The 16,075-nt window shown below is 41.1% G+C and overlaps 1 protein-coding gene across 1 annotated transcript in view; it reads right to left on the reverse strand.

Annotated features, from left to right (window-relative positions):
- Nucleotides 1–11,609, reverse strand: part of LOC107377193 (collagen alpha-1(XVIII) chain) — a 73,473-nt gene extending 61,864 nt beyond the window's left edge. Inside the window, exon 1 of the mRNA XM_070547273.1 lies at nt 11,373–11,609. Coding sequence (XP_070403374.1) covers nt 11,373–11,463 — 91 coding nt within the window. The 5' untranslated portion in view covers nt 11,464–11,609. The remainder of the gene's footprint in view (nt 1–11,372) is intronic.
- Between the last annotated feature and the right edge of the window lie 4,466 nt (nt 11,610–16,075).

Genomic DNA, 16,075 nt, shown 5'->3' on the forward strand with positions numbered 1-16,075 from the left:
TCTATCAGCCTGAATCAATCGACCCATTCTCCTCTGACCTCTAGCATCAACAAGGCATTTTGGCCCACAGGACTGCCGCAGACTGGATGTTTTTGCCTTTTCACACCATTCTCTGTAAGCCCTAGAAATGGTTGTGGGTGAAAATCCCAGTAACTGAGCAGATTGTGAAATACTCAGACCGGCCCGTCTGGCACCAACAACCATGCCACGCTCAAAATTGCTTACATCACCTTTCTTTCCCATTCTGACATTCAGTTAGCAGTTCAGGAGATGGTCTTGACCAGGACCACACCTCTAAATGTATTGAAGCAACTGTCATGTGATTGGTTGATTAGATAATTGCATTAAAGTGACAGTATGTACATTCCCTGGCGATAGGGGGCAGTACATACCTAAATCACCGCAAGCAAGCATTATTTTTGTGTTCAAGTAAGACCTTTCCAACGGATGGCCATTAGGGTCAAAAATCCCTGGGAGTGCAACCTTCAGTAAAATACCACGAACATCAGATTCCCTTTCATCACAAGCAACGAGTGAAGAGGGAAATGTGTAAAGCAACAATGTTTATTGTAACGTGATGAAGGAGCGATTTCCACCAAGGATATTTAATCTTTTTCAGTCCCTTTGACGCAGTGCCAGAGTGCATGAAACAGCCTCAAGGTCATGCATTCGCTTCTAAACTGTTTACGTTCCAGTAATGAAGACAGAAGATGAAGACTCCTTTCTTTTCTTTTATTAAAAGCCAAAGAACTCTATTTTCAATAAAGCTAACCAAAACATCTGTTAGTCAATATAATAAGATGTGACCGACCTGTGAAATCAAAATATTAATTACTTCATTATGATCCTATAGAAATAATAAGTACTGTGACTTTAAGTGTTCCAACAGGACTCATTTCACGTAGTGTTAAAAAGACATAACACATTCCTTTCACTGATCCAATCAGAATCTTACAGATCTGACGGAGGCGTGCTTCTGACAGTGTTTGGTAATTTTCATTCGACAATAAACCATAACATCCGAAGTATAAAACTACGCCACGTCAGCTCTAACGCCAGTTCAAAGCGTTCCAGAGCAAGCGTCGGAGCGGCCAATCCTGACCTTGTACTCTTCAACCGAAAGAACCAACGACAAGCTGAAAAATCCAGCCGCTACAACAACCAGTGGCAACAACAGCTCCTTTCAGAATAAAAGCTCCACCGACCCAGGCTTGGGTCTGAACAGACGCCAATAACGTGCCGTGTGCCGGAAGTAACTCGAGACGGGTCTGGTCAGAATCGCGGCTACTTCTACCGGCCCGGTTTCCAGAGAGGGTTCACTGGACCTCGACATTCCTGATCTACAGAGGACTTCCACCGAAGGCAAAGGTAGACACAACATGATGGGGTCTCATGCTGTTTCTGAAACTAACCAAAGCTTAATTAAAAACAACATCTTCAGATCCCGTCAGAAGTAATCGCTTCTTCGGATTTGCTGGTTCTGATTTACATGACACGTCATCCATTCACCGCCTCATCCACTTTTTAGTTACACTATACACTTAGTCTTGAAGTCAGCCTAGTTTAAATTGTTAGTAATAAAATTCTTAACTTTTAAACTTGACTCTCTCTATTCTGTTGTCTCTGAGTGAATACATAATGGTTATCTAATCTCTGCGATAAAAGATCCAATCTTCTGGTTTAAATAACCCTTCGATCCGTAAGGTGGATTTCATATTTACTATGGAATCCCACGCCTTATGGCTCATTAAGTAAAATGTAATAACCTCCACTTCGTTACATTATTAATGGTGAAAGTTTTGTAATCATTTGTTGCAAATCAGTAAATAGATTTTGTCCTCACAGGCTTCCGTAGTGGGAAACATGGCATCTAACATGGCGTCGCCCAGGGATTTACCCCTCCTTTCCACCAGAGCTGTCAGCAGCACGTTACTGCAGCAGCACGTCTTGCTCGCGTAAGCTGCTGCTTGGCTCTTCCCACGAGACGCGAAGCAGCAGGGGAGCAGCTGTCACCGACAGAGCACGAAGTCACGCGGCATTAGCAAAATCACGCGTGACTTCATCAGTAAACACAACAACAAGCAGGAGAAAATTACAACATGGATCACATAACTCACCATCTTGCCCGAAACCACAGATATGTCACTCCATGTGTTATCCTTCTTGATGTTGTCTTTATAAAAACTGTGACTGGGATCAAACAGGATTGGGTACTTCTCCGCTTCAGTAATCAACTTTTCGTCATCCATTATGGAAAAACAAAGGAGACCGCTAGCTAGGTGATTACTTTATTTTTTAAAGTAAAGCAACCGGAAGGCAGTACGTTTCTTTATTCTGAAAATCTCGGGAAGCTTCGCTTCATTTCCGCGTCCGATTTCCTGTCTTTCCTTCCCCAAAAATGTCCAACTTGACCTGTTTCAGAGGCGTAGCGCGGAGGAAATAGAACAGGCGCGTGAGGGCTGCGACATGCTGCTCCTGAGATGCGGCCGACTCACGCTGCTGACGGCTCCGGTGGAAAAGGTTCTGTTGACCACAGTGGTTCCTATCAGCAGCTATGACGTGCTGCTGACGGCTCCGTCACGGCTCCGGTGGAAAGGAGGGGTAAGACCCACTCCATGTATTTTAGAACAGATTTGTATGGTTATATGTTATGAAACTGCCAATATTTTTCAACAACTGAGCATATTTTAATTCATTTACTACAACGTTTTGATGGATATTTCGAAAGATGAATGGTAAAAACTACACATTGTCACTTTAAGGAGAAGTTGAACAGGTGTTCCTAACCCCCAAATTCCACTACCTCTGCTCCGCTCCGACACGAACGCCGGAGCAAAATCGGTCCCGTTGTGGTCAATCAGAGCAATTCCACTACTGCGGCCGTGCTCCGGCAGTGCGGCGCCGTGCGCCGCCCTTTGTTCCGGCGTCTGGCAAAAATAGAATCGATCCTATTTTCGCCGGACGCCGGAACACCTCCGCAGTAAATGGACAGAAATCATAACGGCCCAACAGGAAAGGGAGCGAGCACAACTTCCGTTTTTCACAATAAATCGATAAACAAAAGGCGTTTTTTGTTTCATATGCACAGGTTTAACAACTTTTAACAACTATCAATGGCGGCTGAAGTTTAAATGCACAAAAGTAAGCCATAAATACAGTTTCTACTATCAAAGTAGTCACACTTTGTTGATCCAAACACTGCTGATCTCTCAACACAAATGATGGGCAGATTAAACAGCTCATGCCGATGCTTCTCCCACACAACGGGTGTTTGGATCTAACTTCCGCGTTTACTGCTCGGACTGTATCGCAAGATCTCGAAAATCCTGCGCATGCTTGTTTGCCCCCCTCAGGTCTCTGCACCGGAGCGGAGCCGTTGTAGAGCGGGTCCCAGTAAACATTGAGTTCGGAAGCGAGCGGCTGCGGAAGGCGGGGGCGGACCGGAGCGGAGCGGAACGGAGCGGAGCGGAGCGGAGGTAGTGGAATTTGGGGGTAATAATCCTTTAGGTGAGTGTATGTGCAATCCAGGGTCAAAGGCAAAGCGGATTAGAAAATAGTGTTATTAGCCCCGTTGACTTGCATTCATTTTTTTCGTTCTACGCCGGGGACACACCGGCCGCCAAAGCGCTGCGAAATTCGGACCGCCTTCATCCGGCACCCTTGTTACCCTACTCTATAGACCGCATGGGCCGTCGAAGTGCCGCGAAGTGCCGCGCGCCGGCGCTCCAGCCCGCGCTGTGCAGCGATCGCTTCTGCGTCTGCTCTATTTTTCGCGAGCCGCGGGTGAACCGCGTCAATTCTGGCAGGAAGTCAAATCTAGACATAAGAGGCAGGCTGGTAAATTTAACAAAATAAAGCATTTCAAAATACAATTCCGCGATAGTCAAATGTGTTCGTAAACAGACACTGCATAAAAACCACACGAACACACACACACACAGAGCGAACTTGTGTGACCACAAGAAGAGGGTGTGGTTTTGGGTGTCTTTCAACCGGAGCAAACAGGACAGAGAGGCAGAAAGTCGTAGGCCAGCTATTAACAACTGGTTCACACCATAGGTTCACACACACACGTACAAACACACACACAAACAGCAAGGGGGAGGGGGTGTAGAGGAAAAGAGCAGAGAAAAGGCAGAAAGGAAATGGAGGACACCAAGTGGTTAAAAGAAAAACTACGAGGCGCGCCTCGACCGGAGCGGAAAAACAAGCGTCTGGTCTGAACTGAGGAGCAGCGGCCGAATTTCGTGAGCGCTTCGCCTCCCGGCGCTTCGGCGGCCGGTGTGTCCCCGGCGTTATGGGGACCCATGAGCCAACCGGAAAGGGAGGAGACCTATGGCACATTTGCAGATGTTTGACAAATTTTCATTACAAGTTGCATCTTCATGGAGGTTCCATACTGGTTCTGCTTTAGTGCATTTGCTAGCCAACAGAAGAAGTTGTTGGACATCTGCTGCACAGATCAAACCAACGTTTCAGATCCCAAATGCAAAAATAGAGCTGGACACCGCTCAGAATATTTTTTGGCAATAATGTTTTTTTATGCTGTGTTTTGCCCTCATTCTATCATCTTAACTTTTTGAAACTGAACAAGATGCATGTGCGTTTAGAATAATTTCACATCACACAAGAGGAACTACAAAATAAAAGCATGCTCGTAAAGTGGAGTGAGACAAAACATTGATTAATTTAAACAAAAAAAATTGCTGCAGTTTTATTCGTTTTGTTATTAAAATCCATAGAATTTCCACAGTCTTATCTTCACATGGAGGCATCACCAGATGAAGACATCAGCCAAGAAATGTATCCATAAAAAAACGTGTTAGAAGATGCCTGATGGAGAATCAGGGACTCATGTTCAGACAAGCTGCTGCATTCAGGTCACAAACTCCACAATCCCCAGAAATACAACCACCTCTGTAAGCTTCAATTATCCTATAAACTCCTCTGTGTTCGTTCTACATCCTGAACGTACAACATGCATTCATCGTCTGGTTTTATTATCCACACTCGAGTCTGTTTTCATAGAATATAGGATCATATATAACAGAAAACAGACTGTTCGGCCACCCAGGAGACACATCTATAAATCTAAAAGGGGACTAAATGCAACAAAAATACACAAAGAGGATGTAAATCCTGGAAGAAGATCCACCAGAGCATCCAAAGCAGACTGTAAATCACCAGTTTATGAGGTTTAATGTTTGATAGGGGGGTTGCTGTCTCCTTATTTGGTGGATTCTTGTCTCCATACATCTTTTGATTGATTTCCTCAGATCTAGTTGGCAGGAAGTCGTTTCTGTGCAGCAAATTCAACAAAAAACAAATGAAAGTTCCTGCATGTGCAGATCTATGCCACTACATGAATCTGTGTGTGTGTGTGTGTGTGTGTGTGTGTGTGTGTGTGTGTGTGTGTGTGTGTGTGTGTGTGTGTGTGTGTGTGCGCGCGTGCGCACGTGCATCCATAGCCTGGAGAGGATTAAAGCCACCAGGTAAAATTGAACATGAAGATGAGGTGCGTCTGTTTCCCTGAGAGGGACTCAGATCAAGCACTGAGGAGGGGAAATCTGAACTAACATGCCCCCACAATCACTAAAGACCCTAAAAGTGACCACAAGAAGAGGACTATAAAGGCTAAAATACACTAAAGGTATATTATTGATAACCACAAACCACAACAAGGTTAGAACGTTTAATAAATGACCGTAAAACTGATTAAAAGCCACAATCGAGCACCAAAAGACTAAACCTATTTTCAGCGAAGGCAAACAAAAACCTGGCCACTGAGGGATGCAAACAAAAAATTAGAGGAAGGATTTAAAATAAAAGCAAACAGAAGAGAAACAACCAAAAATAAACTGTCACGTGACTGAAAATAGAGTGGAAACCAATCAGATTCCAGTGATGCAACAGAAGGCTTAACCACATTAACACTTGCTGTTAATAAGCGTTTAAAACACGAGAAGGTGATCCAAAAAAGACACAAAAATACTCCAAAATAACTGGCAAAAGGACCATTATAGGAGTGGTTCACTGAAACCCCATTTTAAAATGAATATTTCTGATTATAATCAGACACAGATGCAGGCTGCACATGAAAAATGCAAGAACTACCACAAACGCAGACTTTCTAAAACAACTTCTGTTAGACCTAAATGTTTATTATCAAGACCACGAGAAACAAGTGACCCAACCACAAAATGGCCTTCACTTCAAATTAGTGAGGAGACATTGTGATCTAAGCTAAAGACCTTGGCTGTACTGAACTCTCCGTTTGTGGGAAAACCAAAACTGGACACAATGTGTGAAAGTAGATAAGACATTTATGTCATAAAAGTTGACAAAAAGCGTTATAAAATTAGAATATGTTCTAAAACTACAAACACGATTCTTTGATTATTTTAATTTATCAAACAGCTGAAAAAAAACTAGCCTAGAAAGCTAGACAAACTGTAGCAGTAGCAAAAGATTGCTCCATTGTAGCCTCAGCATGTCTACCATTGGCTCGGCTAAACAAGAGCCAATCACAGCACTCCGTGTTTGTAGAGAGACGTTTGGCGGGATTAGCACCGTGACCTACAATTGCGACGAAGCAAAACAACAAAGATGGCCACAGCTCAGGCACGTCGCTTGCCTGAAACGGCTTTGGCATCCACTGGACGATTTAGATTTCAGCTTTTCATTGAGACATGAGCAGATCGAGGTACTTCAGTTGTTTATTTTAAACACAGGATGCACTTGATTCTTCTTCTTCAACAGTGTATTGCAGACTGTCCTGTTGACTGATTTCCATAGCGATGAATATGTCAAGTCTCCTCACTCTCCAAACCCAACTGGAGCCAATGCAGATTGAGCAACTGTTTTTTTGTACAGCCAACGGTAGCAACAACCGGCGTACTTTTGAAAACAGATCACGAGAACTTTTCCAAGAATTTTCTAGCCTACATGTTGGGATTCTATATTTACATTTTTGTCATTTAGAATTTGTAATTATATTTATATTTTCAGTATCATGCCATACCCCTATGTCTGATTTTGTGAGAAACAATAATAAAATGTGTTTTCTAGTAGGGCAAGCAGTAAGCAACGTGTTCAGTAGAAATAAACACACTTTGGGTGAATGGAGACCCAGCCAAGATGGCGGCCGGCCATTACAGCTGCTCCAATAGGGAGCCTAAGTTTCCTCCGTTTCCGGTGTCGGTACAGGATCTGCTCGGGTGCAGGATCGGCTCAGAGTCCTTCGACTGCCGATGACGTCACATGACTGCAAATCTACTCGGCTTTCACACACACGTTTTGGAAAGACATCAGCAGTTTTGTTAATAAATTCTTGTTTGTTAACACCTAAATGTTTTCTTTATAATTGTAATTTGTTAAGAAAACACCATATTATCTTTGCTTTGTAAAGAATGTGGAAGTGCATAAAACCAACATGGGACTGACAAAAACTAGAACAGCTCTTATATGTGAAGCCACATCTGTTTGTATTGTGATGGACAGAAGACGGAAGCTGCCGAGCTCTGCTGAGCTCCGAGGGTGTGGTGATTGGACACCAGCTGGTCCTCGTTGTGGATAACGAGGCCAGGGAGGATAAAAGGGTGACAGGCCTACTGTGAGGTGTGCGTGGTCGACCTGTCATTGTGGCATCGGACTTTGGGGGGTGGGGTCATTCGCAGCCGGTTAGGGCTGCCGGCGACGAAGATAGCTGAACAGGTGTTTAGAGTTCCAGCGCCAGGAGGGAAGGCTGGTCGCCTTCTTTAGACAGTTAGGGCTGGGCATAGGTGATGCCAAGGCCGCGCCGACATCTGCCGCAACGGACTCTGGCAGTGGACTTATGCTGTGGATTTACCCGCCGTCCTCGCAAGCTACACCCCGGGCGTTGGACGGCGTTGGAAGCTCAGACCCCGGGGACGGGGGTCACACCATCCGTGACAGCTAAGTACCGCTGCTTATGTGACTCATGCTGGACAGTTGGTTTTAGAAGAGAGGGCTTGGGCCATGGTGTTTTATCGTTGTGTTTTATTATTGATTGTGCAATAAAGTGTGTCTTTTATAAGTCGTTGCCTACTGGTGGTGTGTTCAGGTTCTGACCGGAGGGCAAGATATTCTGCCCGTGCTGCCCACGGCTACTTTTATTACAGTATTAATGTGGAGCTCGTCTGTATATTTCCTTAGTTGTTATCTAAATACATTCTTTGACTCAAAATATTGCTTGGTGTCTTTCAATAAAGTTCTTATATTTTATTTTGCCCCATTTCATCAACATCAAGAGCTTTTGAGGGTCACCGTTTATCATTTGCTTATATTTTACATTTCCTTTAGAAATTCAAACATATTTTCTCCAAAAAGTGTTGATTTTTGGACTACAGGACTACAACCGCTAAGACTACAACCGCAAATTTGTTCTGACCAATCAAAATCATAACGGGATAACGCCACTTCGGTAAGCTTCATGTTCAGCCAATCAACTACTTTGACGTCATCGGCAGTCGAAGGACCCCGAGTCGATCCTGCACCCGAGCAGATCCTGTACCGACACCGGTCGGCTCATGGGTCCCCGGAAGAACGAAAAAAAGAATGCAAAACATCTGGGCTAGAAGAGCTATTTTCTAACCCGTTTTCCTTATGCCCTGGATCTCATATTTGTTGTACCGCAATGAAAAGTAATGAAGTGTGTTTCGACCACGCCAGTCACGTACTTTAGGATTTTCAGCTTGTAAACGTTCGTAATTAGCATGATCTACAAATCAGACATTGGCACGTCTCATATATGGCATTATCACATAATCTCCTCTCCATTAGCATAGCTGGTATGATGGTTCTTTCCTCCTGAAGGTGGGGGCTTCGTCCAGGAATTTTTAACCTCATCAGACTGTGAAGGATTGAAAAATCCCTTGGCGGTGGTTTTTTAATGGTGTTTTATTCGTTTTAAGGCAACAGATGGCTGTGGATGACCAGTGGGCGCTTCTGGAGGCCCCGTCCCTGCCAGAGGATCCTGGATGGACTCTCAGAGCTTACGAGCCCGATCCAGCCAACAAAGAGAAGAGACGTTGGATCCTTGTGGTGGTCATAACAAAGGATTTGAAGTACGTTGAACTTACAACCATGGATCACATTTGGAGATGTGCATTTGTAGTCCTAGATGTACTTTCATGAAAAACTGTCCCCTACTTTCCCCAATAGGGAGCCTAAGTCATGCCAATCTACTTCCAGGCCATGGGTCCCGGGAAGAACGAAAAAATGAATGCAAGACAATGGGGCTAAAAACGCTAATTCCACTTGTTAGGGGCCATGGATTTCACATATGATGTCCGTGAATTTTAGAGAATCATTTTGATACCAAGAACTTGCCTATTTTTGAACGGGGGGGACGACGATATTTTAGGTTTTATGTGAAAATAAGTCCAGGACTGAAAATGTACATCACAAAAGTGACGTCATCAAACCAGACATGGAGAAAAGCAGAGGGAAATTGGCTGTAAGTTCAGCAAACTTGAAATCCTTCCTTCAGGAGGAAAGAACCACCAAAAAATGGCCATGTGGTAAGTAGCAGCTACGCTAGGGGAGAGGAGATTCTGTGGTGACGTACTGATGTCTCATTTGTAGTGATGCTAATAACGACTTTTTACAAGCTGATAAATCTCAATGTGACAGGCATGGTCGAAACACTCATCATTAGTTTTCATTCAAATTGCAGTACAACATATGTGCGATCCAGGGCCTAAGACAAAACGGGTCAGAAAATAGCTCTTTTAGCCCCGTTGACTTGCATTCCGGAAGGGGTGGAGACTTAGGCAAGGCAGCTTTATTTATAGAGCACAGTTCAAACTCTGAGGTAATTCAGTGTGCTTTATAATTATCAGGACATGATATGAAAACAACATAACATTTAAATACACACAGTTTAGAGCTAAAGGAGAAGACTAAGTTACAGCGCAGATTACAGTAGAGATGACACCTCATGAGAAACAATTAATTCAAATGCTGATGAGTACATTAGGGTTTTAGTTGTGTTTTAAACAACACTAGGGTTGAGGCACATCTGAGGTCATGGGGGAGCTGATTCCATCTGTGAGCAGCATCGTAACTAAAAGCATCTCCACCATGTTTGTTTCTGACCAGAGGTTCTACCAGCTGATTGTTTCCAAGGGATCTCAGAGCCCTGTTGGGTGTATATACAGGAATGAGATGTGACATGTATGTTGGTCCCATGCCATTGAGTGGTTTATAAACTAGTAGGAGCACTTTGAAATCTATTCTGTAGTTTACTAGTAACCAGTGTGGGGATCTAAGAACAGGAGTGATGTGCTCGGTTCTCTTGGTTCTTGTTAAGACTCTAGCAGGAGCATTCTGAACAAGCTGCAGTTGCTTCACAGCTTTTTGGGGAAGACCAGTGAGGAGACCAGGCCCCTGGGCAGCGCCAGTCCATGGGGCATCTAATATATGATGGCCGTGGCCACAAAGGTCTGTTAAATTACCCGGACGTTCTGATAACGAAAACAGGCCTGGCATTGTGCTTGCAGGCTTAGTTTACATCTGGGGTGTACAAATGTTAGAAAACAAGGGCAAAAACAGTCAAGTTGAATGCCGTCACTTGTCACAACATTTTTTTATACTTAAAAAAATGCTAAAATAATTTTTTTATATTCTTTTCATTTGTACTGCTGAGAATTAGACATTTATGTAAACTTGAACACAAAAGAGTTTAAAAAGTCAATAAATAATGCAGCCTGCTAAAGAGACAAAAATGCAATTGGGGGCCACACAGTGTCCCTCCAAGTGCCACAAATGGCCCCCAGGCCACACTTTGGGTATGCCTAAGCTATCAATATTAAAGCCTTTGCTATTGCTTCACATCTGTCTGTATAAATTCTATTAAATTAAAACATAAATAATAAAAACACAATGGAACATAAAAAGAAATCTAAGTAAACTGAACTTCAATAAAAAGTCATAAATCATATTTAGTGTCTCTCCTTCATTCTGACAGTGGTGGTGCTGTGATAACTAACAGAACAGGTCAGGGCAGGATCTGAGGTCACAGCCTTCAGATATTCATCTATTTGGTTAAAGTTCAACACAGCGCAGTGTTCCTGACTGCTGACGAGACGTGGAGCTGCTCATCACTCATAATCTAACAAGTTCAGACAGTCACATCCTTCTCATTCCAGCCTGAAACCCTCTGAACTCCCCCTGAGCCTCCGCTGATGACGTCTAGCTGTGTTTACATGATAAATAACATCTTTCTGCTCTTTTCACGTTTCTGAACGTTTCAACAGACTTGACAAAAATAATTTCAATTTAAATACATGAATTAGACATTAAACTTGTTTATAAACGTCCCAAATGTGGTAAATTAAATCAAATCTTACTTGTTTGCTGAGACTGGATGGAAGCGACCACCAGTAGAAAGAAGCTGCAGGTCTTCCAGATAAGTATCGACCACCTGTCGCGTCGGTGCATCCTCCTGATTAAAATATAAATTTACCAAAAAAAATTAAATGAAAACTAAAATAATTCCTCTCACACACTCCACGGAGGACCAGTTCTCATCTCCAACACAGAATCTCCGCCGTCGGAAGCAGAAAACCTCTCCTCCTGGTTACCTGCGCGCCCGTTAACACAGAGTGTAGAAGAAGTCAAGTTCACAGATTACAACTTCCGGTACAGGTTTCAAATTAAAGGCCCTTTGACGAACTTTGGAAGAAAATTTAAAAATCGTGTTAATTACAGTATTCACAGTTTATTCAACCAAACGTATTTAAAAATGTACGATATTTAAATGTTATCTTTTGCTATTTAGTTATACTAGATATCATTCCATATTGTATGCTTTTATTCTGACAATAATTCTTACACCGGAAAATGTAAACAACATAAAAAGTTTCTGTGGGGTGTTTGCTCGGATTGTGAAAAGTAATTTAATTTTAGACCATAAAATGTTATTGATATTGCCAAACATCCTTCTGGACTGGCTCTCTGTCCAGTGTGTACCCCGCCTGATTGCCCATTGACCGCTGGAGGGATATATATATATATATATATATACATATAGATATATATACATATATAGATATATATACATATATAGATATAGATATAGATATAGATGTGTCTGTGTGTGTGTGTGTGTGTGTGTATGTGTCTGTGTGTGTCTGTGTCTGTGTGTGTGTGTGTGTGTGTGTGTGTGTGTGTGTGTGTGTGTGTGTGTGTGTGTGTGTGTGTGTGTGTGTGTGTGTGTGTGTGTGTGTGTGTGTGTGTGTGTGTGTGTGTGTACGTTTTACATTTATGTTTAACTATTTATCAAAATTTAAAGTATGATATTTTACTAAATATGAAGTAATATAATAAAATTCTAAAACATTTACGTTAAGGGTTACACAATATGAACGTACATCATTACTTTAAAACAATAGTTTTTATTATTACCACTCAGATTTAAATTTTTTATTCAATAAAACTGATAAAAATGTTTATTTCCTTTTTAACTTTTTGGTGTGAACAGTAAATTCATATTTAGGAATTATTTGAATGCTGTGCTTATGAGCAACTAAATTCAAAAGTAGTCAAGAGCTTTTATTTTAAAGGGGATGTCTACAGTGTTACATATCACAATTTTAAATGCAGGATCATATTTCTAATAATTTTATGACATCCAAACTTTTAAAATGATCCCTCGGGGTCAAAAAAGCTGTCAAACCACCTATCCTGATATGATTTGATGTAAATACAATCAGATGTTTATGCACCTTGTGAATAAACAAACGATTCCCACCTCACAAGTCCTCAGGGTGAAGTGAAGTGACCCAGATCAGCATTCTGAGATTGCACTGATTAGAAAACACAGCTGCACAAAAAGTCTGAATTGATGAGCAACAAATCTCTGATGGTACACCCTCCGAGAGCAGCTTCTTTTGAGATTTGAGGTTTGATAAGAAACTGATGTAACATTTTCCCTGGTTTGAGGTTGTGTTCAGACACGTTAACCTGCAGTTTGACACCTGTCTGTAGCCTGTGCGGAATAAATATCCTGCATTCCATCCAGAGAGAAAGGCTTTGGATGATGACAGATGCTCCATAACTCTCACCGTGACCAGTCAGCAGCAGGAAGTGCTCTAAGCCCAAATAAAACAGGATTCTGATGAAAAATGCAAATCCATTAAGGTGTTGTAGAGAATATATTCAGATTTAATGAGACAATATGTCCCTTTTAGTGTTTCAGTTGTGTTTGTTATTACACAAACGCTCTGTAGATTAGGAAACTTTGTTTTTTTATTTGAAAATCTGACAATTATAAGACCAGAAAATATAAGCCCAAAGTTTAGGGAGTCTATAAGAAAGAAATCTTCAACCAAAAGCTAAAAATTTCTCTAAACACCAATTTTTTTAAGTATTTTTGCCTTTTAACTAAAACAAAAACCAACAAATTACAGAAACTACACCTCATAATAACAAAGTGCTGGTTTTTTACAGGCTTCTGGAAGCTGACCAATCAGAAGAAAGTTTGTTTTAAAGGCGGGGCTTTAAAAAGAAGCTCATTTTAGAATGAAGATTGAAAAAGCAGTAAAACTTTTGTAAATATTAGGTTTTAAGTAGCTTTTGATCTTCAAACAACTTATAATTTGTTTTAAACACAAAATTAAACCGTTTTTATTCAGATAAAAAACTTTTGTTTCGTCATGATCTAACGAGTCTCCAAGTAAAGCAGGTTGTTGGGACATGTCTTCCTCAGGTCCTGAACAGAAGAATCCCTCTCTGGATGCTCAGCTCCTGATCCCAGAGTGGATCCTGCCTGCACACGTAAGGAAAACTCCACTTTCCGCCGTCATTCCTCCACTGGCTGCTTTCCTTTCACACTTTTAATTTAAATTCCACCCATCTCCTCTGATCTTGGCCGTGGGTAGCACTTATATAAACCAGGACATCTGTTATTTTATCTGCAAGACACACACAACGTGACATGTCCTCACACCCAACTCCTGCGTTTTTGCCACCGGTTTACCGCAGCAGAAAAAACACCCTGATGTCTCAAACTCTATCAGTTCATGAAGAATTTGTTATTTTACACTGTAACCGCTTAGGAGACTAAACCTGATGGAAAAAAGATGACAGAAGACAGCAAGATTAAAAGACAAATTATTTATTTGTATTTTTAAAACTTTGTCTTGATGTTCTGGAAGACTCCAAATTTTAAAGTATTTTTTGCCTTTTAACTAAAACAAAAACAAATTACAGAAACTACACCTCATAATAGCAAAGAGCTGGTTTTTACAGGCTTCTGGAAGCTGACCAATCAGAAGAAAGTTCCTTTTTAAGGCGGGGCTTTAAAGAGCAAGTCACCCCTAAATAAACTTTTTTTTTGCTGATAAACTAAATAAACGAGTGTCTAATCGTGCTGTAGACACGTGTCGTCAACAATTTGGCACTTCAGTGCATCTTAGTTAAAATTTAAATATTCTGCCTAAAACTGGCAGTGTTGTGCCGTTGTCAGGTAAAAACTCTGCACTGTAGTTTAATTTAAATCTGGGTAAGAGGTATGCTATGATGTAAACTGGTACATTATGATGTCACAATGCTGTTGTGAGCCTGTGTGTGTGTGTGTGTGTGTGTGTGTGTGTGTGTGTGTGTGTGTGTGTGTGTGTGTGTGTGTGTGTGTGTGTGTGTGTGTATTTGTTAGCAGCTCCGCCTTCTCGGTTAGCCTGGCAACAGCATTTGTTGCATTTTTCAAACGTGAAGTGGGAGTGGTTAGAATCTGGTAGGGGTTGACTTGCTCTTTAAATTAGGCTTGTTTTAGAATGAAGAAGTGTGGAAGAACTTGTCCTAAATGGCTGTTTGTGTATAGATTTGAACAAGATTGTTTCACAGCACCAACCTTTATACATAACACTCAATTTGCACATTTTTCCAACAAGACCCTCTGGTGGTCAAATAAAGTAATTCAGCTGCTGAAGATAAAAAAATAAATAAAAATAAAATAAAAAGACAAATCATCAAAAACAACTAAACATCCATGACCAATATTTTACAGTGTTTTCAGTTTTTTGGTAGAAAAAATAAGAAACGCTACGTAGAACGGATTACTCTAAAGCCAGGTCAACGCACACTTTCATTTGATGGTGTTCCATTTCCACCAGTTTTCTCTCACTTTCCAATGTCAGATATGTCTGCTGAAGTTTGATTCTCAGGTAAAAGGGACCTGCTCCACCAGTGTCTCTGTAATGAAACCTTAGAAATAAAAGGACAGGAATTATACACGTCCCCCACATGTGTCCTGCCATTAAAATATTCTAGCTCTTCAGCACCTTTCACACCAAAAAGTACTCGCATAAATTAGCATTTACAATCTCTAAGAAAACACTTTTCACAAATAAATTCAAACCAACAGTCAATTCCAGCCAACAATTAACATTCAGCAACACCATAATAAAAACTCCTGATTGCCGTTACTAAAATATTAGAAGCTGACGCAAGTCCCATTTGAAACGTTTTCCATCTACTGTAACATCAGAGTCTTTGGGCTTTTTTGTGTGATTTATTACTAAAAATTAGAGGTGCTGAAAAAAATTTGATTCAAGTCTGAATCGGGATTCTTATTTCTAAAGATTCTGAATCAATTCACAAAGGTTCAGAATCGATTCCAAGAACTGAAATATTTGACATGTTACAGGTTTGAGATGCACTTTTTTGATCTTTGTTAGGAGAGTCAGTACTCCGATTACTTTTGTGGTCCCATAAATTGAGATGATTTATGTTTGAATCTGCTGATAAGAGGGCAATGTAATTTTTTCCATACTCAGAAATTTGAGATATTCTGATATTTATTTTCTAAGTTGATAAATGAGTACTCAGGATTACTCATGTAACTTGTTTCTACACATACTTGAAAAGTATTTGACCGTATTACTTTCAAAGCCACTGTTAGGTAACTAAAGATTAGTTATATTTTACAAGGTAATCAAAAATAAATGTTGCCTTTTGGTCAAAAGATTGCTTCTGTTTACAGTTTTAGAATCGCTTTATTTTACCAAGTAAATTAGCTTTTTTTTTAGCATGACCAGTTTAAAGTCAAATAAAA

Source organism: Nothobranchius furzeri, chromosome 2, assembly GCF_043380555.1.
Source record: "Nothobranchius furzeri strain GRZ-AD chromosome 2, NfurGRZ-RIMD1, whole genome shotgun sequence".
NCBI lineage: Eukaryota > Metazoa > Chordata > Actinopteri > Cyprinodontiformes > Nothobranchiidae > Nothobranchius > Nothobranchius furzeri.